Below are 26,309 nucleotides of genomic sequence, written 5' to 3'. Positions count from 1 at the left end.
TTGTCAGTCATGTAGAGTAAGGAAACTTGCCCAAGGTTTCAAGCTGCTGGAGATTGAACCCAGGTCTCTCGCTTGTGAGGCGAGTGCTCTAACCACTGAGCTACAGCACTCCACAGATGTTTCTTAACCCATTCGACAATATATTGATTTTTCACCCTCCTTTCACTTCAAGGCTTGTATCGATAATTCTACACAGTTGTGTGTATAAACCCATCTTTTCACACAAACACTATCACTCTTTACATTCATTACCAGGATTATGAACTCACGTGACAAATCCTATTTCAAAGCATGTATTGCTTTATCTATTACTTTCCACAGTCTAACATAGATCTTGAATGTTGAATGTTGAATCAGTCGCTTCTCAATATTTTGGCTGAGATAAACACTTGGTTATGGATCATATCGAGAAATCATATTGACATGATAAAGGTGTCGATATTGACTTAGACTGGAACCTGCTCTGCCTCCTTGCTTTTGGCAGAGTGGTTGGTGAGAGGGACTAGATCATGATAATGACAAAGGTGGTCTCAACTGGGTTGAGACATCAGACTTTCTAACTGGGATATCTGTGAACCTGAACTTGGACTTTGTAAATTGGACTAATTGGGAAAAAGATGTAATTTAAAAAATCTATCAGTAATTTTACTATTAACAGCACCGGATTTGGCTATATGTTGAAGAATTTTAACAACTGCAACCTACATGTCCTCTTTAACAAACACATCTTACAAGCACAGAGTGGATACATTTTTCTTTGTCCCTGTTAGGAGTAAATATTGCCTCTTGAAGGCATTTTTCAACTCGCTACTTGTTGTTCACTGCTCTGTGCACCATTGTGACCGCGGGGGACACAGGTATCATAAGTACAAGTTTTTATCAATATTCAGGCAATTGTGTTTGGACACAAGAATATGGCATATCCACACAAAAAAACAAATACATTCAACTGTATCTGTAAGAAATGAAAAAAATCTCTTTTTGTCCTTTCCCTCCCAATCATTTCTTGCACTCCATCCAACCACTCCTGCCAGGAATACAGAGCAGTATGGTTTATGTACTGATCAATGTTTGTGTCTGGAGACAAAACCTACAAGATGATGGTATACCTATTACTAGAAAAAACACAACAGTCAATGTAGCAATGTAAAGAAATCTTGTCTGCCCGACCCGCTCCTTGACTCCATCCTGCCGCTCCTGAGGGGGGAAACAAGATACAACAGTTCTGTCTTTGATCAATTTCAGACAATCATTTCTGGAAACAAAGTACACACAAGATTAGACAAAATAAAAATAAAACAAATAAAAATAAAACACACCCATCCCTCTCCACCTGCACCTCACCAGGAAAACAAGAAAAACAACAACATCTTGCACACAGTAGAGCAAAGCATTGTCACAGATTCACAATAAAATCCGTACAATATTCTCTGAAATTTACAACAGCTGAGCCAAATGTCCCTGATGTCTTCAACCAGACAGAGCCTGAGAGTGCAGACTAGATAGAGCCTGGGATTGTAGTCCAGAGCCAAAACAAAACCAACACAACTGTTCCTGAAGAAACCAAGTCAACCAAATCCAACCATCCTTCAGGAAACAAGAACAACAACAAAATTACATTTGTAAAGTGCCGGGAGGACATCTCAAGGCGCTGAACAGTTGGAGATCAGGATTCGAGTATGGGGGGGACAGGGTTGGGGTGAGGGAAGGCAGTGAGGTAGGAGGGAGCCTGAAGATACGGTCAAAGAGGAGGGTCTTGATTCGTGCCTTGAAGAGGGCAAGGGAGGCTCTTATCTCTTGAAGGAGGCAAGGGAGGCAACTTGGCTATCATCCAGGACTTGATGTCTGATGACTGTCCATCAGGACAGCAGTATTCCTGGAATCAAGGGTGGAGGCAGAGATAGAGGTTGGTCTTATCCCCATACATAATAGTAATAATCCTTGCATTTGATATTGTGCCTTATCATGTTGTTGAACCATGATCACAGACAGACAGAATGTCATTTGTAACTTTGACTAAGACTATCACTGTACTGTGGGCAGCACAGAAACTAGATTGGAGGGAGTGGTGGGAGAGGAAAGATTGAAGCTGGGAAACAACAAGGTCATTCTAGGACCTTGGAAAGAAAAGGAAGGTTGGAGATGGGGCGATAGATAAGAATAGAGATGGGTCAACCAAAGGTTTTTCAAGGGCAAGAGTGATGACTGCTGTTGTGTTTGTGAAGCATTGTGTGTACAAGTTGGCTGTTGCCTACAGTTACAGTCATTACATTTTGTAGTAAAATGTCCTGTGAAGCACTTAGAGACATCTCAACAACATGATAAGCTGCTGTTTAAAATTTAAGGATTGCTAATATAAGTTATAATTTGAAGAGGTATGGAGGTATGGGGCTTAATTGGGACTGAATGGATTACTGTTTTAATGGTATGATTATGGCCAAATGGTCTTCTCATATAATGTGAAATTCTTTCTATTATTCATGCAATTTAAAAAAAACTTACTGATGATTTTATCCCAGTCATTCTCAAACCTACTGCACAGTTCACCTTGTACCTGCTTTAATAGATACTGCAAATCTTGCCCAAAAGCTTCCATAAAATTCACTGCAAATACAGTAGTGTGCCTTCATTGCTTTAAATGTATTACAAATCATATTCATATTTTATATCCACAGAGGGTTCCAGGTTTTAAAGCTCAATTTTGCCCTCTGACTTGTTTGTGGCTTCGGGAAGGTGCGGATTTCTTGTCTTAATCCAGACGAAATTACAAGTGGAAATGAACTTGAAACATCATTGGGAGAAACTGGAAAAGATGATTCCACTTTGCGTACAAGGTGCGTTGTGTGTGTGTGCTGGTAAGTATCAAAGCTCCTCCCTGATTTACAGACAACTACAAATATTACTCTGTAATTTTGGGGGTCAGCAGGTGATGACACGTGGGGAAACCCATCACCATCCTTAAGAGTATCCAAACCAAGCTGCGATTTACATGCACTGGAATTCACTGCTAATTTGCCCCGTAGTTACTTCAAAAACTATAATTTTTAACCAATTGCTGGTTTAAAACCTGCTGAGATTCTCCCAGATCCATTTCCAAATCCACTGCACGTATTAGTCTACATCTACTTCAATACCTGCTGAAAAATTTGCCCCATAACTTCTATAAAATCCACCCCAGATTGTACCCATTCACTGCTATAAATCTACTGGAATTCTCACCCCTTAGATATTTTATAACTCACTGCAATTTTTGCCAGTTGCAACTTTAAAATCTGCTGCAAATTTTGCCCCATAACTTCGATTAAAATTCACTTGAAATTGTAATACCTCTTAGCTGCCTTAAAACTTACCGCAACATGTACCCCTTAACTGCTATTAAACCTACACATTTTACCCGACAGCTACAATTTTCTCAGTTTAATTTGCCCCAAAGCAGTTGTGAAATGTACTGCACACTTTGCCCATGGCCGCTTTAAAGTCGGCTGTGGGTTTTTGCCAGTTTTCAACCCCAATGACGTGTTAATAATAATAATAATCATTGCATTTGATATAGCGCTTTTCACGTCGGGAGGACGTCCCAAAGCGCTTCACAGAACACACTGTAAATTGAATTGACTGTATATTTGTGGCCGAACGCGGCAGCCAATTGCGCACAGCAATGTCCCACAAACAGTCGTAGATTGAAAATGACCAATTTATTATTGTTTTTGGTTTTGGAGGGATTATTATTAGGTGTGTGGAGTAAGGAAACTTGCCCAAGGTTTCGCCCTGACCTGCCGGGAATTGAACTCAGGTCTCTCGCTTGCAAAGCGAGTGCTCTAACCACTGAGCTACAGGACTCCACAATCTTATAATCTTATCTTATAATTGCACGTTTTAAGATGAGGGATTGAATGATGAACAGGAGCAGGTGGATGGTACACCAGGAGCACGACTGTACAAGGACACAGTTGTGTATTGTGTCTCTGGGCACATTTGCTTCAGTTGATGAATAGCTGAACCGATATTTAGTTTTGTGGCCAGGAATCGGGTGTTTGGAGCAATCGGAAGGTAAATCGGCAGCAATCAACAGGTAGAATTGTACAGGGAGGTTAGTTTGATTTTTGTCTGTAAGGTTTATTGTTTTGTTTATTTCACGTCTCCATGTGTTTTGGGGGGTTTCTTCAGGGACAGTTTTGTTTGCTTTGGACAGTGCCTGGGGGTAGTTTCCTTAGGCAGATGCACAAAATGTTTTGGTGTTTCTTCAAGGACAGTTGTGTTGGTTATGGTTTGGCTTCTCTAGTGGTAGTTCATTTTCTTTCTCTGGAGGAAAAAAAATGTTTTTTTTTACAGACTAGGGACAGTTGTGTTACGTTGCTGCAGTTGCTGTATTGTGGTGTGTTTATCATGTTAACAGGTTTTAGTTTTTTTCTTCCTGGAAGGTTTGGTTGAATTGAGAAGGTTTCTTCTGGGTTTGCTTTGGTTGTGGTTGATTTGCTTTCAAGGACAGTTGTGTTGACTGTAGTTTGGCTTCTTCAGGGACTTGGTGTTGGTTTGGCTTCTTCAGCTTCAGTTGTGTAGATTGGGGTTATTTTCTTCAGGGACAGTTGATTTTGTTTGTCTGCAGAGAAAGTTGTGATGGTTTTGGGCACATCATAGACAGTTGGGTTACGATGTTGTAAAGTTTAGAGTACGTCGTATGGATTTTCTTGTGTATCTATGATAATACTTTGTTTAACTGTGGTGCAAAATGTTTTTGTTTTGTAAGATCATGTGATACACCAGCAGCACTTGGATGGAGTGTGAGTAGAGGGATGGGACAAGAAAGAGATGTTTTAAAAATTCTTGCAGGCATAGATGTATGTGTTTTATTTATTTTTGTTTGGATATACAATAGTCTTGTGTATACATTGTCTTCAAACACAATTGTCTGAATATTGATTTTAAAAAAAACCTGGATTGTTATACTTTATTTTCCCGGCAGGTTCAATCAAATGGAGGACGAGGAGCAATTGAATGGTGGACCAACAGCAATCAATATCAGACGTGGATGAAAACGTACTTGGACAATATTTCATTGGACATTTTGTATTATGTCCAAACACAATTATCTGATTATTGACAAAAAACTTGAACTCATGTTGTCCCTGGGATCACATTGGTGCACAGAGTAATGAAAACCAAAAACTAGCAGGTTGAAAAATACCTCCAAGAGGCAATAATTCCCCCTAACGGGCAAAGGAAAATGTATCCACTATGTGTTTATTAAAGAGGATATGTAGGTAGCCTATTCCAGGTTGCAGTTGTTAAAAAACACCTTCAGCATATGGCCAAATATGGGACTGTTTATAGGGTGTCACAATTCCCACCTCATTATTTTTGCTTCTCAGTGCCAGGAGTCGCTCAGTGAGTGCTCAAAAATCAGCTTTCTAATAATTGAAAACTTCCAGGTCTGAGATTCAGTGCCATTATAAATATTACAAGGATCTGAATACATGTAGTGATGATCGTTACACATTGCGACTCACTCCTGCTTCAACTCCCATCTGAAAGGCTGGGGAAAGAACTGAAATGGACATTAGTTCCCTGCTACAGGCACTTACCAATGAAGAAGGCACTCTAGACTGTTAAACTGCATTCATAGTGTTGTAATATTTAACCTCCAATGAATCATGGTCTGGAAATTAAAGCTGGTACCCTGACAAGTTCATAAAATATGTTTTCAAGCATCACTTGAATTATGCTGAAACAGAAATCTAAGCACATTATGCTAACGCATTGAGTGCCTTTGTTATGTGCACCTAACAGATTTTTCAACAAAAAGAAAGCAACAAATAACTTTCTTTTAGATCTACCGGTTTCTCTTTTGTTCACTAATGTGGGTAAAGGGCTGTTGTATTCTGTTCACTATATTAAATAAATTTATCCCTCCCTAAAATCCCTATCGAAGATCGTTTTTAAATTATAAATCACTTCATGTAAATGTAACATTAAATTAGACATATAAAACTGCTTTCGTTTTGAAATTTTCTAAATGCACCAAACAAAGTTCATTGGAGTTCAGTCCACATCAATACACATGCTATAACGAATAAACAGAGAATACTTCCAATCCCCCATGAGATTTTGTGCCTTATATTTCAGAGACTCTAAATTTCTCACATTCTTAACCTTAAGACCATTGACTTCAAATCTAAGATGTAGAGTTTTTGAAAATTCACGAGTTCAGTCTTAAATTTTAAGCTGGTTGTCCAATTACAATATCTCAAAAAGAGACTGTGGAAAACTAGTTTCCAAATTCTGCATGAATCTTAAGGCTAAGATCAAGAGAAATGTCAGGCGTCTGGTGTCCCATCAGAGGATGTAAGTAACTGTGTGTCTAAAAATGTTACATTTCATAAGAAAATTATCCAAATGTTGAACAGGATGATAATCAATACGACTTTTAAAATATATGGCAAAATGGATGTAAGTAAGGAAGATCATATTCAAGTCAGTATCTGACCGTAAACAATCCGAGTTGTCCAAATAGGCCTTCCGGTAACCAGGACTTGTAGGAACTCTGTTTTGATCCATTTACTATCCTATTCAAATTGCCCCAAAGTGTTTTCCTGAAATATGAGCTGATGTCTTGGTGTGGGGTGTGAATTGAGCCAAACTGACCACAGAGTTCATCAGTTCCATTTATAATTGACCAGAGCAAAATTCAGTGGATATTTGCTATTAGTATATACTATTGGGTTGAGTGTGAAGCACAGGAAAAAAATAAAAGCATAGTTTTTGAATGAATGTGGTTTATATAAGCTATCACTGAATCAAAATCATACTGCTCCATTCCCTAGGCGAGGAGCCAGAGAGAGTTCGAAAGCACAAGTTTACCTGACCCTGAAATCATTCTGCACTGAGATGCATGCAGTCTAGCCAGATTTCAGTGCCTCCATCAAAACACTTGGAACCTCACATGATAGGCAGCGTTACGCTAACTGAACAAACACAGATAGTGAGGGCAGCAACTCCCCATCAGTAACCCTGACCTTCCAAACAGTTAGTATGTACAACTCTTGGGTTTCACTTACAAAACCATTTCTTATGAACTCCTCTTAAAAATAATAATCCTTGCATTTGATTTAGTGCCTTATCACGTCTTCAAGATGTCTCAAAGCACTTCACAGAATATACTGTAAAGTGAATTGATTGTATATTGTGTGGGTGAAATGTGACAGCAAACTACGCACATCAGTGTCCCACAGTTGTGGATTGAGGACCAAATTATTATTACTGTATTTATTTAGCTATTTGTTTTTGAAGGGATTATTACCCCTTCCCCTTTCCATTCCTCAAAGCTAGGTCATGAGAATTACTAAGAGCGCTAAATTGGGTGTTAATAAGGGCAATATATCTCAACCCCCTCTCGCTCTTCATCTGCTAATGATCTGTTGGGATGCTCATCACAACGCTGTTTAGTATTGCCAGTCTACTTTCACGTGGTTGGAGGCTTAATGCACTGCACCACAGGAAGCACTAAGCTCCTCGGAGAAAAATGACATCTTCACTCGTGTTTGGTAATCAGGGTGGATTTTTTTGCACAATTTTAAACTAAATGAACGCCTGATGGAAAAATCCCCTTGCTTCTCCCCTCCATCCTACAAACACACACACATGTTGCTTTTCATTGACTGGGAAGAATAACGGTTGCTAGGGAGAAATTCCTCCCTGTGGACTGGTGTTAGTCTTGTCTGATCTGATCACAATCAGATGCATAGAGTGCAAAACGGCAGAGTGATTATGCTGTCTGTGGGCAAGGTAACTTGTCAACTTCAACTGAAATATTAATGAGCTGCTGCAGATACTTTTCTTACAACAAGGCTATCCCTGTGACTAAGACCAGAGCACTCCAATGATCTTAGGGTTTTATTTTATCACTGATAGTTATCATTAAAGGGCTCCAGAAAGAGTACATTATCAGTCAACCCACGAAAAGAAAACAGTACCCAGGTCCATCTATTATTTAGCATTTGGAGTATTTTATCACTGATATATGTAGCTGACAGAAAGGTTGCTTTTAATTTGTTTTAAACAATCAGACTGCGAAATGAAGAAAATCTCAAAAATATTAAAACTTATTTTTAAAAACACTGTTTGAATGCTCAAAGTAATAATAATAATCCTTGCATTTGATATAGCGCTTTTCACGTCGGGAGGACATCTTACAAAGTAAGACTTCAAGTAGAGGTTGAAATCGCTGTGGACAAATGATATTATAAATATTCAATGGACGCTAATGCCTCAAAACAAACTCACGCTTTGAGAAATTGATTTTTACTCTGAATTGCTGTGTTTAATGCAGACCAATGTGGTAGCTGTGGACCATGGCTTCCTCAGCGCAGGGTCACAAGTTTGAAATACCAGCCTCAATTGATCTTTGAACTCAAGATGCCCTGGGAAGGTGAGTATCATTAGATCTCAGCCAGACTGGTGAGTGCAGTGTTCCCTGTCATGTTGGGGGAAGGGAATGGAGATCAAGGAAGAACTAACAGGTCTGGTCCTGTCCAACAGAGTCCTGGCCTACGGCCAGTTGTAACACAGAACAAAACCAGCAGTGGATCAATCCTCTGCCCCGATCACATCACCTTTCAGGGTAAGGCAAGAAGTAAATCAGCAGTGGAGACCTCAATGGTGAATCAATCCCACAAGGAAACATTATAGGATATTATTATATTAAAATTTGTCTTTGTTAATCTTTGAACCACAATAGTGATCTTTAAAGGCATAGTTTCAGCAAATGTAACTAATGTAGTGAAAAACATACAAAGACAAATATTATAATAAAATTCTTGCATCTGATGTAGAATTTTATAAATCCAGAGACACACACAGTAAAACAAATGTAATTTAACTCACCACAGTTCCTGATGCTGGCAGTACTGGAGAAACTTGTTAGATTAATGAATTAATGAGTTCTCTGATGAATGTATCTGTTTTAGAATTTTATTGTTCTTATTCAGTTTGTTGCTGAATTCAAGACAGAGCAAATAGGGTCATGGGTTCTTTAATGGGATCTGGGTTTAATGTCCTCAGCTGTCCTAGCCAACAACCCCCCCCATTTAAAATTTGTCTTCAATTTGTGAAACATTGCTACGTGGAAATTGACTGCTGCGTTCGCCTACAAATACACATTCACTTTACAGTAATGTGAAGCATTTTGAGACGTTTCAACATTGTGATAAGCCACTATATCAAATGCAACTTTTCATCTGAAGGGCAGCACCTCTGACAAAGCAGTTCTCCCTCAGCACAAATTTACTTTAGCTAAGTTGTATGATTAATAATACAGGAGAAAATAGGAAAACAGGAACAGGAGAAGGTCATCAAGTCTTTTCCAATTCAGTGGTTTCAATTAGTTGTAATATATCTGTACAACACTCAGTAGTTGAAGACAGACAAAATACTGTAGTTATTTAGTATACTTTGCACATCACAAACTGGTGTTTTTACTTTATATTTAATATAACATCTGCACATTTCATGGTACTTGCAGTGCACGTAGGTTGATTCAGCTCTGCTAATGTTCTGGTATTGCTCCCACTCAGCTACATGTTGCCTGTGAAATGTCCTCCTGACATGAAAGACACTATGTAAATGTAAACTGTTGTTCATCAAAAGATAACGTCGCGCTGCTCGAATTGAAACGCCCTCTTAAAATCACAATAGTAGCATGCGCTGCATTTGTCACTGCTGCACTATCAAAAAGCAATGGCTTGGGCCCTTGACCTTGCTGATGCTGCAAAGCAGGACTCTTATCCAAAAGGGTCAAGGGTAATGCAGCTTTAATCACGTAATTCCTTGTGATCCAACAGCCAGCATTGTAAACTATTGCTACCGCCTTAGATCTGTGCACATTAAACACTATCGGCAAAAAGAAAATTGAAATGGGTAAGATTAATCCCCATGTTATTACCCAGTCCTGTAGCTCAGTGGTTAGAGCACTCACCTTGCAAGCAGGAAACCTGGGTTTAATTCCAGGCAGGCCGAAACCTTGGGCAAGTTTCCTTACTCCACACGCCTAATAATAATCCCTCCAAAAAACAAAATAATAAATTGGTCATTTTTAATTCACGACTGTTTGTGGGACACTGCTGTGCGCAATTGGCTGCCGCGTTTTGCCCACAAATATACAGTCAATTCACTTTACGATATATTCTGTGAAACGCTTTGAGACGTTTAGAAGACGTGAAAAGCGCTCTATCAAATGCAATTATTATTATTATTGTTAACTGTATTGTCAAACTTTCAGCTTCACGCTCAGTGATGTGCCTGCTGGACTCAACCTGCCAAACGATGGTGAACTCTACTTCAATAACCTGATGTAGTCTTTCATCTCTGCAGGCACTTTACCATCCAAACTGTCCAGGAATTCATTCAATCCTTTGATTCCCAACCAGCAAATCCAATGATGTGAATAAACATTAGACAAAGATCTATTGCCTGTAATAAGGATAAATTGCTGCTGCTAGTGTAGCCACTTCACATTTTGATGTCAAAATTTGCTAAAATAAATGCAGCAAATTTATCACAGCTCATTTATAAACAATAATAACGATTTTATATTTACAATGCACTTTTAGATTTATCGTTTAATTTACAATTTAAAATGTTGTTAGTTATTTATATCTGTACGGCGACAAACTTGCAGAACTTAGTGGAAGGAGCAGAATAGCTTAGTTCACCTTGACAGATTCACTATATTTAATGAGCAGAGTGCAATATTAACCCTTAATTAATGCACCTTTCCTTGTTGGAGCCCAACTCAATAAGTGCTGGGCTCAGGATTCCCTCAGTGCTTCAGTTTGCCACTCTGGGTTTGGGAGACTGGGCTGTATAGCACCCTCTTGCTCCACCTCTCAGTAGTGATTCCTGTTGATCCAACCAGAGTATCACAAGGACACTAGTGGCGGCCAGAACATAGGGAAATATGAATTAGAAAAGGCAGCCGTCTGGACAAATAATTCCACCACTTCCAAAAAGCAGGGGGGAAATTACAATGTGGTGTCAACACCCGTTGTTTGGGGGGCATGACGTATTATTACCAGTGATAATTGTTGTATCAATCCAAACTGTGGTCAAAAGAAGTCAAGAGCTATCACTGGCCTCAGCATAATGGAACAGTACAAGGTAATTTCCACGTTAAAAAATTGCCTCAATGATAAAGAAAGGCATTGGAGAGCAGCTGAGAAAGATATTGACTAAATTAATTAAATTAACTCTGTTTCTTCTTCTTCTGCTGCACTCAAAGTTTCCTCCAGGACATCACATTCCACTCAGACACATTCCACAATTCCCTGAAATTTCCAAGATAGCACCACAATGTTGGTAAAATAACACAACAATGGTCAGTAAGTTAGGGAGGGGGAGATACTGAGCCTAGTGATAATTATACAACTGAATTATAACTTTATTCTTAGTTTAATTTCAGTTCTGAAATTTTAGTTTCCATTTTATAATTATATATACAGGGTGACTCAAAAAGTCATGATATCCACGCTATTATCTAAAAAATATATCATCATTTCTTTAAGACTTATTAGACAGTGCAATGGCATCATGACTTTGCTCATTCTTTTTTTAAATATAAATAATTTATAATTATATTTATTATATTTAACAATGTGTTTGATAGCATTCAATGTTATAATTACTGTTTCACATTGAATGAGTTATGAAATGCCAATAATTTCTCCCCTTACAATGTTGCAACACAAAAGCAAGCGATTTGGCCCTTTAAAACCGTACAGGTGTTTTCCTCCACATGGCCAATCTAATCCCACTCATACTTAATATTATAATAATAATGCTTGCATTTGATATAGCGCCTTATCATGTCTTTGAGATGTTCCAAACACTTCACAGAATATACTGTAAAGTGAATTGACTGTATACTTTGTGGGCGAAAAGCAGTAGCCAATTGCGCACAGCAGTGTCCCACAAACAGTTGTGGATTGAGTGACCCAAGTTATTTTTTTGTTGAAGGAATTATTAATTGCTCCCCTTACCCTTTCACATTATTTTTCTTCTGGAATCTGGCTAATTCACTTTTAAAACCATCTATGGAATCTGCTTTACAGTAGTTTGGAGCATAGAATTCCACATCACCCTCTGTATAAAGATTTTAGTTTCTAATCTCCCCTTTCATTATTTTGGTGATTTTCTTAAATTTCTTACCCTGAGTCACTGGTTTGCTAATGAGTGGAAATAATCTATTAATATATATTCTATTGTAGGACATAATAGGATATATAGTAATAGATTCTTTCCATTCATTAGCATTATATCCCTTCATAATATAATAACCCTTGCATTTGAAATAGCACCTTATCACGTCATCAAGACAACAACTTGCATTTATATAGCGCCCTTTACGTGGGGCAGCATCTCAGAGCGTCTCAAAGGCTTCACGGGAAAAACTGTATAGTGGGTTTGACAGTGTGTATTTCGTGGGCAATTGCGACAGCCTCACTTGACACCAATTTCCCATGAAGGGCTTTGAAACATTTTGACATTATAGGTGCTATGGGGCAACTTGGTAAAAATTAGCTTGGACATGCTTTTCTGCAGACTGCAGGTGTACTGTACATTCTGGTACTATATAAACTTGCAGCTTCTGGCACTGACTGGCTGATTTCCTGCACATAGTAAAGGAAGTGACATCAATAACATTTCGTGTGTATATCACAGCTAAGAAAGGATTTGACCTGAGGACATTGGGAGCTATTTTGATCTGAATACTAAATGCCGTTTTCTTTTTCTTAAGTGACAGAGGCTATAGTCTGAATCTGTGCTTCATTGCTTCACTGTAAAATCACCCAATTGATTTTCATTAGGGAAATTACACATCAGATACTTAATCAATGATTGCACATGTGGCAATCTGAATATTTTCTTTAGAAACTTACATTCACATGGGATTAGATCACAATACACCCTTAGGAATATCTGCAAAGGTTTTTTTTTGCTCACCGCTTCCTTCAAAAAAAGACAACGCAATACAGCATTCCACTTGACCAGTCAGAAGGCAACACTGATGGATTCAAACTGACGGCAATTGATCATGCTACTGTGACTGTCCATGACAAGTGTAAAGCCATCATGTATCATTTCCTTCTCAAGAGTGAATAAGCACAACTATCACCTTCTGACACGTGATACGTTGCATTGAATCAGGGCAATGAATGCATGCAGGGACAATCTCAGATTGCTGTAACTCCACAGGGTGGAAGTATCAGAATTGTTTAGAAATGAAGCTATGCATTGATATAGATAACTGTCATTGAGTTCAAGAAAAGTCTAAGAAAACCCTTCCGTCCAAAACTCTAAATATGTATTGTTTCTACAAATGGCAATGGGTATTCTGCCTCATTAAAAGGATTGAAATATTTCCTCTGCGCTGAGTTGGCTGACCTGTGTCCAGGAACTCAGTTCATTATGAAATTCGGTGGGGGCTCGGATTCCTTCCAGTAACTATAAACAGTCACACACATCACTCCAACTTGAGAGAACTCCGTTCCGAAAGTAAATAAGAGTTGGAATGAAGTTCATGTAAGTCAGGCACAGTAGCTTCCAAATTTCTGAATTAAGAAATCTATTAAGAAATCCCGCAAAAGAAACCTTGTTATTCCAATATATGTATCTAAGTACATTTTTATGGTGGTGGTGGGGGGGGGTCTTTGAATAAAAAGTACAAGATTATTCTTCCCCTTGAAGCTCTCTCTCCTACACAATACGACAATTTTATATTTTGTATAGCGTCTTTCACGTCGGGAGGACGACCCAAAGTCCTTCACAGAGCCCAAGCTGAGTATGGCGCAGCTGAGGAAGTTTGGGGAGAGGGAGGAAGATGTCCAAAAGCAGTTAAAAATATGGGTTTAAGATGGGCTTTAAAGGTGGCAAGGGAGGGAACAAAGCTGAGGGACTCCAGTATGGAGTTGCAGAAAGCAGGGAAGAATGGATGAAAGTAGATCTATACAGCTTCCCTTAACACTCCATTGTGTGCAACGTATGTAACGTTATTTCTGATTTCGAATCAGTTAGTGCTTAATAATGGGCATATTGTATAAAGTTATTTTGCATTTTCTTTTACCACTGTTACCATTATTTTTATCATGAATTGAAACTGCTCAGATTCTTTCGTGTCAGTGAGAATAGGTTTTATTCGCATCAGTTTCACTGGATTCAATTCAAGATACTTGCCATGAGAGGGCAGTGTTTCTCACAGTTTAAGATTTATCTTCTGTTGTTTTGCTCTATTTAATTTGCTTAAGTTCCTGCAAACACTCTGTAAACAAAAAAATTGTTTATAGAGAATTTCTGCGTAAAAAAAATCATGCTTTGAATTTAAGAATGAGTCAAAATGTATGTACTTCTTTATTGTGGGGATCAATAGAATGCGAACTGGTCAAATATAAACTTCAATATCAAGTAGCAAATATCAGTTGCAAATGAGATGTAAGGCTAATGGGAGTGAAGGAACTTACTAATTCTGGAGAATATTAAGCACAAGCTGGTGAGAGACAAGGCTTGGAGACCCCAGAGTGTGCATTGAGGTAACTGCTGGCGTTTAACCAGCTAAATAGCTTGACATCGAAAGCATTGTCTGGCAAGCTTTCGCACTGCTTACCCCTCCGCCCCATCTCCAAACGCTCCTTCCTCTCCAAGGTCCAGGAACAATTTGTTGCTTCTCAGCTTCACTCCTTCCTCTCCCGCCACTCCCTTCTCGAACCCCTCCAATTGGGTTTCCATGCCGCCCACGGCACAGAAACTGCCTGGTCAAAATGACAAATTACATTCTGCTTCCCCCCACTCCGGCCCTCCCCCCTCCCCCATCCCAACCTCAGCTCGGATCCGTAACTCTGTCTATCCAGGGCCTTGGGATGTCCTCCCGACATGAAAGGCGCTATATAAATGAAATTTTGTTATTGTTGTTGTCCAGCTAAGATCACCCTACACTCTAGGGAGATAATGACAGAGTTCCCCTAAATGGATTACTAGTATTATATAACTGACTCTATCCACTCTATTTGTTCTCTACATGTTTTATTAAAAGTTACAGAAAAATTATAAGAATGATCTTTCATCATCATGGTTAACTAAAACAAAAGCACATGTACTGAAGTAATTTGTTTTATTTTTAACAGGAGCTAATTGTTAGAGCTTTTCAATTTTCATTACTTATAAAATAGTATTAGTAACTCTTTTTCTTGATGTGTAGCTCAACCCTTACTTGTTACATTTGCCTAAAACCATCCCCTTGTGCTGATCTTTCTCAGTGCACCAGCAAGTTTAAATCATTGAAGCACAAAATGAGCAGCTGTTTCTTGTGTCAGAATCCCTCACATCTTTTATGCTCACTGTCTGTGCCTTTCTCTTTAATCTGCTGTTTGTTCCTCCAACATTACTTTCAATTAAAAATTGTTCTTCACATTTCTACACAGGAAGAAACGTGGTTACATTTGCATCACATATGTTACCACTGCAACTAATTTCCATATTGATTTATTGTCACTTTAATTCTGAAGTAAGCCTATTATAGCAGTAAAGATGAGAGCTAACTTTCTCCATCTGAACGTCAACAGGATAAAGCTCTCCAGATTGGCTCCCGTCAGAACCTCCTCACCTCAGGCGCTGACAGCATCACCATCCATGGTTGCACACTCCACCTTACTAAGCCAATCCGGAACCTGGGGGGCTTGTTTGACCCTCAACTATCCTTTCTACCCCACATCCATGCCATGATCCCCTCTGCCTTACCCCACCTCCGCCACATCGCCCGGATCTGCCACTGACTCACATCGCAGGCCACCAAAACCCTCATACATGGATTCATTACATCAAGGCTTGACTATGCAAACTCATTGCTTGTTGGCCTCCCCAACTACTCCCTGCATAGGTTGCAAATCATCCTGAACTCTGCAGCCCTTGTCCTGTCCCGCACCAGGCTCCGTGACCTTATCACCCCATCCTCACCTGACACCACTGGCTTCCCATCACATAGAGGATACAGTTCAAGACCCTGGTCCTCATCTTCAAAGCCCTCCAAGGTCTTGCTCCTCCCTACCTCTTCAATCTACGTAACGTCCTACCATCAACTCAGTGGGCTCTGGCCTGCTTTGCGTCCCCCATTGGATGGGCCTTCTGCCACTCTGCCACACCCTCTGGAACTCCATCCCGCAGTCCCTCTGCCTCGCCTCTTCCCTTGCCTCTTCAAGACCCATCTCAAGACCCTCCTCTTTGTACTTTCGATCTCCTTGCTTTCCCAACTGCCCTCTTGGTGACATCAACCACAGACAGGGGGTCAACTTCCACATGTATGCGGATGACACCCAACTCTACCTCTCTGCCTCCACCCTTGACTCCAGGACCTCTGCTGCGCTGACAGAATGTCTGTCAGACATCAAGTCTGGGTGAGAACTAACTTTCTTCAGTTGAACATCAACAAGACCGAGGTTCTCCTGATTGGCTCCCGTCAGCACCTCCACAACTCAGGCGCTGATGGCATCACCGTCCATGGTTACACACTACACCTTACTAAGCCAGTCCAGAACCTTGGGGTCTTGTTTGACCCTCAACTATTTCTACTCCACATCTGTGCCATGACCCACTCTGCCTTCCCCCACCTCCCCAACGTCACCCGGCACCAACACTGTCTCACACCACAGGCCACCGAAACCCTCATACACGTCTTCATTACATCGAAGCTCGACTACGCAAACTCACTGCTTGTCGGCCTCCCCAACTCCTCCCTCCATAGGCTGCAGATCATCCAGAACTCTGCAGCCCGTGTCCTCTTCTGCACCAGGCTCCGCGACCCCATCCTCGCCCAATTCCACTGGCTTCCCATCACACAGAGGATACAGTTCAAGATCCTGATCCTCACCTTCAAAACCCTCCATGGTCTTGTCCCCCCTACCTCTGCGATTTGCTAACCCCCTACCATCCTGTTTGCTCCCTCCGCTCAGCGGGCTCTGGCCTGCTTCACGTCTCCTGTCTCGCTTTCCCCACTATTGGCATGAGGGCTTTCCGCCATTCTGCCCCCAGCCTCTGGAACTCCATCCCGCAATCCCTCCGTCTCGCCCTCTCCCTCGCCACTGTCAAGACGCATCTCGACCCTCCTTCTCGACCGTGGTTTCAATCTCCCTGCTTCCCCCCCCTGCCCTCAACCCGACCCCCAGCTTCGATCTGTAACTATCTGTCCAGCGCCTTGGGACGTCCTCCCGACGTGAAAGGCGCTTTACACGTGTAATTTTGCTGTTGTTGTAAACAGTGTAAAGTGCTCTCATTTCCCCATTCATTCCCACCGCTTTTCAATGATGCCAATCACCTGTTTATAGATCAGTCCTTCAGAGATGCTGCACTGGGGTCCTGTCTGCCTGTTCAGGTGGACATTAAAGATCCCGTGTCACTTTTTGAAAAGAGAAGAGTTTCTCCTGGTTTCGTGGCCAACAATCCCCCAAATAAAATGTGGGTTCATTGCTGTGTGCAATTGGGCTTTCGCGTTTGCCTACAAATACAAAGCCACTGCACTTCAGGCCATCCTCCCGACGTGAAATGCGCTTTATCAAATGCAAACATTATTATTATTATTGATGGATTTCTTGACAATCTCAGGTCTCTTTTCCTCCAGTGAAGGCCTCGGCTTTCCTGTTGGTTTTTATAGAGCACCAATAGCCTTACAATATCGTGACCAAATGAGCGTTCCTTATAGAGTGACCCCACACACAGTGAATTTTTTCAGGTTTCAATTTAAAGACATTTTTTTAAACAAAACGCCTGTGAGGAGTTTTTTTCGCGCACATTCCCACACGGTTCCCCCCCCCCCTGACCCCGCGGGCCGCGCCGCGCCTGCGCACTCCCAGCGGCCCCCCCCCCGCGGGCCGCGCCGCGCCTGCGCACTCCCAGCGGCCCCCCCTCCCCGGGCCGCGCCGCGCCTGCGCACTCCCAGCGCGCCCCCCCCCCCCCCGCCCTGAACCGGGCGCCGCTCTCGCGTTCCGCTCTCTGTGACGTCACAGCGAGGGCGGCGGCAGCTGATTGGCCGGGCCCCGGGCGCTCTGCGCGCGCCGTCAGAGCGACAGCGGGTGAGGGTGCGCGCGGCGCAGAGCGGTGATGGCGGCGCGAGGTGTGAGCCGTGTCCTGGGGCTGCTGAGAGCCGGGCAGCGCCACCAGAGCAGCAGGTAACCCATAGCAACAGCCCGCACCCAGGGCACCGAGCAACACACAGCGGGGGGGGCGGGGGGAGAGAGAGCCGGGGGAGAGGAGTTAGGCCCCACACCCTCCCCCAGGCCTCCTGACCTCCACACCCCAACCCAACCCAACGCCGGAGCCCTGTCTGCAGCGGTCACTGAGCAGTTCCTGTTGGGGTTCTCTCTCTCTCTTTCTCTCTCTCCCCTTCCCCTACTGTTGGGGTATTACCCCCCTCCCCCCCCCCCCCGGAGTAAGGGAAAAGTCAGGCCTTTGGTCGTTGACCCGATGTCCTTTATCTCCTCGGCCTTGAGCCCAGGTTAAGCTGCTGATTTGCAGCGGTTTACTCTGGGTCTGTAATGTCTGTAACGCTTTTAATCCTTTTTGTCCTTTGGGGGTTATTTTGCTCAAAAGTTTCACCTACGGTTCAGATCCATGTGGCGCGTACCTTTTTTTTGTGTGTGAACCCGGTGAAGATCCCGAAACTGTGAAGTTGTGTGAATCTGCAGTAGAACTGGTTTTAAATGCGACAAAGTAGAACTACAGATTACCCCCCAAAAAAATCCCAATTAAATCATATGAAAATTTTTGTGAAAAGTGAGGGCGCTTTACTACACAGCATCACTGTAGGTTTCGCTCCTGTAGGGTAGTGGTTAGTGCGCTCACCTCGCAAGCAAGAGAACCCGGGTTCGAAACTTTAGACAAGTTTCCTTGCTCCACACACACGCCTCTGTTTACCGAGCAATAAGTAGGAACCTGCTTCTCTGTCTTTGCTTTAACTTGTTATATAAAGGAACACACTTTTTAAGATCGTTTTTATGCATCATTCATTCATGCCTTGTTTCATAAAAGTATGCTTGACTCTATACAATGTCTGCAGTTTTATTGGACTTGTATCCTGTGGCCTCTTGTAGGTTTCTCTGCACAGCTACTCGACAGAAAAACACTGGGCAAAGCTCAGAAGAGGAACAAAGGCATCCACAGAATGAGCAGAAAGAAGAGACCAGCTCAGCTGAGAAGTTACTATCAGAAGAAAAGATCAAGTTGGAGGAGCAAGTGAAGGAGATGACAGTAAGAGCTATCTTTAAATAGAACATAAATGTGACAAAGTGTTTGTTGTGATTGCGGTAGTACTTTTACAATTTACACCTATATACCTTTTTTGTGTTATAATTTGCATTATTATTACAGCCACTGCTACTGCAGCAGTCACCAAGCAAGAGAGAGAATGAGTGAGAAACAGACAGAGAAGAGAGGAGCTAGGCCTGTCTCAAGACTGTACTCTTTGACTGCGCCTTCGAACACCCTCCAATCCCTATCCTCCCTGCCTCCTGATCCCAACCACCAGCTCAGGTCCAAACCCCTGACTGTTCAGCGCCTTGGGACGTCTTCCTGGCATGAAAGGCACTTATACAAATGTGAAATAATTGATGTTTTATTTTGTAGATTTCGCTTCGTCCACGAAATATACAATCAATTCACTTTACAGTATATTCTGTGAAGCACTTTGAGATGTCTTGAAGATATGATAAGGCGCTACATCAAATGCAAGGATTATTTCTTGTTATTATTACGTATACAATTTTCAGGTCGGGAGAATGTCTCAAAGCTCTTGTATCCTACATCTAGTCAGTACAATGCTTTATGTTTGTAGGACAAGTACAAGCGAGCACTAGCTGATACTGAGAACCTCCGTCAAAGAAGTCAAAAGCTGGTTGAAGAAGCTAAATTATATGGTAAGCAAAATATTTAAAATGTACAAAGGTACATTAAATTTGCTGGTGTTGAATTTGAGGGAATGTCTGTGTATATGTTGAGCATAGCAAATGGTTCTATCAGTTTGATCAGCTTCTACTCCTATATCAGTATAGTCTATACCAAAATTCTAGCCTTGAGCATAGCAAATCATTTCTCAGGCAATATACTTTGAAACGGGCACATTGGTGTGTATTTAGAGGATTCAGAATCCTAATTTTCTGTCTCTGAGACCAGGAATTTGGCACATTGGGGTGAAGGATTGAGAATCACAGACCTACCACTCTTGGCACCGTGTAATAGATTTTGTGTGTGATTTTGTCACACGGTACCCTAATTCACCTCCAGGAAAATATCTTTGCAGCTAAATATCAAACAGCGCAATACACTAGAGACTCAGTCCATTGACTAATCTGTCAGAAGCCATTGCCTTGCTGCGTGTTTTTCCTGATCCTACAGAACTTTTCAAAAGATTTTGTTCAGTTCAGGAGAGAACAGGTTTCCACTGCTGCTGACACATTTACGAACAGTGTTTTGCAAAACTCCCATTGGCTTGTTAGATTATAGTTAAAGAGGAAAGTCTTTAGACAGGACTTGAAGGAGGCAAGACAAGGAGTGAGATTGTATGTTCAACCTCTGCAATTCATGGAGCTAATGAGTTACTTTTAATGGTAACATTGTTTAGTGAGTCTTGACTGATTTCCTGGTCTCAGCCTATTGACAAGTTTGAAGGAAGATAATTGTTCTGTGGACAATATTAAAACCTTTAAATTTAATTTCAGTTGTTGGCTGGGGAAACCCGCCTCCTTTCATCTGGTTTGTATTTAGATCCAGGTGCTGGTAGTTAGTCCATTCCACACAGCTACTGCTCTGCAGAATGATGTATACAAATGTGAAATCTGTTTGCATTGCAATACATAGTTTCTCACTCTTGGCTGTTCCAGAAGTCTTTTCTTTTAATGCAATTCAAGAATTGCCTTAGCTTTTGGTTGCCTAAACTCTTCTGACTGTGATATCCATTTGGTATGTTTTACATTTAATCTGCTGTTGCACTAACCATTTTGTACATTTTTTCTTATCTCTATCTGTTCTAATACTAAACAATTCCTTTTTTGAATGTCTGGTCAGCGATTTCTCACAATTTGACTTTTGGCTTTCAACTCTTAATACTAATTGCTTTACAAAACTAATCACTTTGTTTCTAATCTCTGCTTTATGTTCTCTGTTCTACCAATACTAACTAAACTTTTGTCTTTGATGATTGTAATATTAATAACTGTTTGCTCTGTTTCTTACTCACTCTGTTCTGTTCTGACACTATCCACGTATGTATATGTCAGTAGCAAATTACTTTTGTTTCCTGTTCAGTCTGTTTTGTTCTGATCCTGACCATATGTGTGTTTTTCCCTCATGCACGGTTTTAACACTATTCTTTGCTTTGATCTGTTCTAATGATTGGAAGATTTCATTCTTATCGCTGATGTCCTATGAAATTGTAAAGTTGCACACTGTGTAAAAGGGTAATTGTTGGCCTCTGTGCTTGCTTAAGAACCACATCAAAGGTAATGAAAATCAGTGTGCTATCAGCTGGATGAAGATTTCCTGCATAGCAAAACAGAAAAGCAACGGAGCTCGGCTGATTTTCAGTGGGGGAGAAAGGTGCAGGATAAGCTTTTACTAGTCGATGTCTGTCTAGTCTTCAGTGAAGTCCAAGTACATAGTCTCTGATTCCTACAGATGTTGAGTGTGACAGTAAGCTGTTCTTAGTGGCCTACATTTAGTGAGGAGCACAACAAGAAGTGTTGAGTGACAGTTGTTTTCTGCTTTGACCTGGATCAGGTTTGTTTTTTAATGTGATTTTACCTCCCGCTCAAAGAATTCATCCAAATGTAACTAGCTTAATGGTGTCTGATAAATAGTGAAGTTTATTTCACATTATGCATCTAATTGCTTTTAAATGTCTTACCATGGTCTGATTTATCCATTTGTCATTTCACAAACAGTGGGATAGTAGGAAGAAACAGACTACATGTCTGTTTTTACGAATAATTCTAGTAAACGCAAGCTGCAAACTAATGTAATTGTTTCAAATTGGATTGCTAGTATCCTGTTTTCTGTTCATTTTATTTGGTTGATTGGTAAATGCTCAGTTGGGACAAATGAGTTTGTCTTGTTGCTTACCTGCTTCCTTAAGGTAAAACTGACAGTACATATTGAATTATTAGAGGCTGTTTTATGCACTAAATTTTATTCTGAAATTCAGGGAAAATTGTACATGCTTGTCAGTAAGTATTCTATGAATATCTTCATTTTCAAAATGCATTTTACTCTTGAAAACCGTTTATTTTACATGGATGTCCAAGCACTTCTCTGGATTTAATTATTTATTATTGGTGGAAGCCAGTTTATTTTGCCAAAGTCAGGTGATGCAGTTCTATACCTTATTTTCTATGCTTGACTAGATTGTTGCTATACAGTAGATGGAGTTTGCTTTTAATTATAAACGTAGATTCACAATCCTGATCTGCCAGGAGTGATGGTGTCATGACTACTGTCGAAGTAGATCGACATTATTAATCCATATTTGAATTTGTCTTATTAATTATAATGTGCTATATCAAATGCAAGAATTATTATATTATTGTATTCACAATTACAGCTCTAAATTGGTTAAGCTGTACTGATCAATTAGGAAACCAAGGGGAAGCGTTGGGGAATTTTGGGTGAATGGATGCACTTGTCAGTAGGTAAACAGCAGATGTCTACAAAACCTGAGGAAAGAAGTCACCTTGTGAAGGAGCTCTGATGGTGCTCAACATCTCAACAGTACAGTTATTATGTTACCATCGCTGCTGGCAAAAGGCAGTCTAAGACTACTGTCCATTCAATACCTCTTTAGTTTTTAAAACTTCTCCTCCCCAGACTTAGACAGCTGCTTGCTACTGTATATTTAACTTGCATTTAAAATCTTACTAGAAACGTTCCTCTTAGTTTTGACTCTTGTTTCTGCTTTTAGGTGTTCAGGGTTTCTGCAAAGACCTGTTGGAAGTGGCAGATGTTCTTGAGAAGGCAACGACGAGTGTGCCCAAAGAGGAGATCACAGACCAGAACCCTCACCTGAAGAACCTCTATGAGGGTCTTGTCATGACTGAAGTACAGCTTCAGAAAGTGTTTTCTAAGCATGGCCTAGTCAAACTAAATCCTGTTGGAGCCAAGTTCGATCCCTATGAGCACGAAGCTTTATTCAGTTCTCCCATGGAAGGGAAGGAACCGGGCTCCGTGGCAATAGTGACAAAGATAGGATACAAGCTTCACGGGCGCACCCTCAGGCCAGCATTAGTTGGTGTTGTACAAGGAGGGCATTGAGTAATGCTGAGAACTGACTGGTGCAGTTTAGCTAAACACAAAGCCATACAACTGTATTCTTTGGCGAACAGTTTCTTTCTAACCTGTGGTCGCTGTGGAGTATTGGAAGATTTTTACACCATGTGTCCATCCACACATAGCAAGATGTTTTTTTAAAAATAAAAAAGCCGAGGTTTTTTCCCTCTTGTTCATTGCTATCAGCAGTGGCTGGTACAGGTTATTTTTCGTGGCATCCAGTACAGAGGTACATTTGTACTTGTTCTCTGTGGTTTGTTGCCATTAAGTATAAATTTTTCTGAATTAAGATAGTCTGGTGGTGTTTGCACCTGTTTCCCATTCATGTGTAAACCGGCTACAGTGGACTTGTCTTTCTTTGCTAAGCCAAGCTAAACAGGCTAGCGGTCTATTTTGAACAGTATTCTTGAAATCTCAATTAAAACAATCTTCATATCAAATAGAAAGTATCTGTTATCGAAAGTATCCACTTGTATGGCTTTAATGTGCATAAATAATAGGTAATGGTCCAGTTTGTGGACCAACTAATATTTTACATTGTTCAAAATTGTAAACTATAAAATTAGGCAGTATCATTTACTTTTTAATTAATGTCCAAATAAATTGATCAGGTTTGGAAACCATGAAGTGTGATATCCCTGAATGCTGCATGAATGAAGCCTGATGCTGAAATTCTGTCAGTAGTATTTTCTGCTAGTCAGTAAGCAAGCTGGTAAAGGGAATGCTAATTTAGAGGCAATTATGGTTTTCCCAATACATATGATTACTAGAAATTATTATACAGAGACCATGATCTTATTTGTGGAAGGTGCCCTAATGAATGATTGTATTCCAAAACTTATATTAAAAAGTGACCAATTGAAATTCCTATTTTGAATCCATTTAAAATGTGTGAAAAGAGGTGGCTTTGTGGAGTTCTCATGCTATCATTTTGTTTTTGTTGAGCATTGTACATTTTTGTACTAACTGCCTCTGAACTGGGTTCTGCAATAATGTCGGTAATGGCCTGTCTGGTTCATTTTTAAATATGAAACTTGCAGATATAATAATAAAGTGTAACTTTCACCACTAATGTGTTTGATCTTTAGGATCATAAGCCCCAATTATATCAGCTGCCTTTCAATAATTACATTTTCAGCATTTAATTTTCATGTGGGTTAACCTAAAAAAATTGTCCATGTTGCAAAATTTGTTACTCAAGACTAATCAAAGTCACTTTCGATGGCCCATAGCTGAAGTTAGGTGATATCTAATCCATACACATTCCTGCTGCTTCCACTTGTGAAATTCTCTCTAGTCAAGTACCTCATCGGCAAGACCAGTAGAATGAACCTGTTCAGGTGCTGAGTTTTTAAATTGAAGTTTTCATAATAAGAGCTGAATGCCTCTCCCTCATCTTCTGCAATGAAACCCATTACCAGCTATCTTACCATTCTTACTCCTCAAACTGATTATAAAAGCACCAATTCAATGGATTGTGGTGCTACAGATGTGATATCAACTCCTTTGGTTACTGTGGACTGGATGTCTGCACACATCAGCACGGCGAGCTCAGTGATGAACTAGGCTTGATAGGGTCTGGAGCGGTGATGCTGGTCTCTGGCTACAAAGCTATGCATTTACAGGGCTTTGTGTGATGTCAGTGTTTCTATAGCTCACAGCTGTGGACCTGTTGCAGAGATTTGGATGCGTTTCATGCAATCCACGTGCTGTGCCAGTAGTGGGTTCTTGGAATACGCTGGAGGTCGACTACATTATGGTCTGGTCTTCAACTGCTCCATAATTGGGAGCTGACCAGAAAGGTGCATGAACACAATTATATTAAACATGCTTATAGAAGTAAAAAAAACAGAAATCCACTTTGAAAAGAAACTGGTTTACATTCAATGAACCCCCTCTCTCAAAACTGATCACATCCAAAGCAACCTGACGATCTCAGATGCTTACTGTGGATTTCCAACATCTTGAATGTCTGTTTTCTGTAGTTCTTAACTGCAGAAAAACAGCTGAATTTAAGACATTTATTACATTTAAAGACTAAGATCACAAGACGAGGCCTTTCTCTTTTTGCCATTCCAATTACTTTCCAGAGTATGTGGGTCCCTAATTCCTAGGCGTCTGCTAATGTCACTCCCCACACTTGTAAATTGAGCTAGGATAACCACATTATTATCATCCATTTTCAGTTTCACAAAGGGAGAAAATTAAAGACCTTTCAGGATAGATATAAGTTCTATATGTATGTCAACAAAACCCACTCCAGAGATTTATATGCAACAAGTTAATTTGTCTTTACATTTAGCAAACATGATCTTATCGAACGTTATTTTTCTAAAACTGGGTATTTCAGTATAAAACTTATAAATTACAGGCACACATTTCTAGATGATAATTCTAGTGGATGATGGATATAGGTTCTTCAAACTGAAACTAATACTTATTTTTCCCAAGCTCGAATTTAGGAAATAAAGGAAACTAAAGATGTTTTTGCTATAGTGTACCTCAAAGTTAATAAAGTATGAAGGAACATTATAAGGACCTGCTGACCCTATATCAACCTTTCCGCTCACCAGGCTCTGGTCTGCTCCACGTCCCCGCCTGGCCCGCTGCACCATCAGCGGTTGAGCTTTCAGCCCCCACCCTATGAAACTCCATCCCACTTTCCCTTCGTCTCACTCCTTCCCTTGCCACCTTCAAGGCAAGTCTCAAAACCCTCCTCTTCGACTGGGCCTTTGGGCACCCTCCTACCCTCCCCTATCCAGATCCCCAGTTCAGGTCCAAATCTCTGACTGTCCAGCCCCTTGGGACGTCTTCCTGCTGTGAAAAGCGCTTTACAAAGGTAATTTGTACTGCAAGTACAGAAATTTAATTTAAGTTGACACATTTATGTCACTACAGATACAGAAGGCCAAATGCTTATCCAGGATAATCTTTTTCCTAGATATGCCTGGCACAAATTCTGGTGG

General features: G+C 40.7%; 1 protein-coding gene and 1 long non-coding RNA gene across 2 annotated transcripts; both read left to right on the top strand.

Moving 5' to 3' along the window:
• Window positions 1-1,885: 1,885 nt before the first annotated feature.
• Window positions 1,886-5,238, top strand: LOC103187165. The gene is made up of 3 exons (XR_488859.1): window positions 1,886-1,906; window positions 2,676-2,834; window positions 4,964-5,238. It is a non-coding gene; the product is annotated as an uncharacterized LOC103187165 (long non-coding RNA).
• A 12,834-nt stretch (window positions 5,239-18,072) lies between these two features.
• Window positions 18,073-24,211, top strand: grpel1 (GrpE-like 1, mitochondrial). The gene is made up of 4 exons (XM_042337633.1): window positions 18,073-18,200; window positions 19,122-19,278; window positions 19,862-19,943; window positions 22,979-24,211. The coding sequence occupies exons 1-4, from the start codon at window positions 18,133-18,135 to the stop codon at window positions 23,326-23,328; spliced, it is 657 nt and encodes a 218-aa protein (XP_042193567.1). The 5' UTR covers window positions 18,073-18,132; the 3' UTR covers window positions 23,329-24,211.
• Window positions 24,212-26,309: the final 2,098 nt, after the last annotated feature.

This window comes from Callorhinchus milii, unplaced genomic scaffold (genome assembly GCF_018977255.1).
Source record: "Callorhinchus milii isolate IMCB2004 unplaced genomic scaffold, IMCB_Cmil_1.0 Scaffold1, whole genome shotgun sequence".
Taxonomy (NCBI): domain Eukaryota; kingdom Metazoa; phylum Chordata; class Chondrichthyes; order Chimaeriformes; family Callorhinchidae; genus Callorhinchus; species Callorhinchus milii.
Note: the sequence above shows the minus strand (reverse complement) of the source record. Positions and strands in the feature narration are given on the sequence as shown.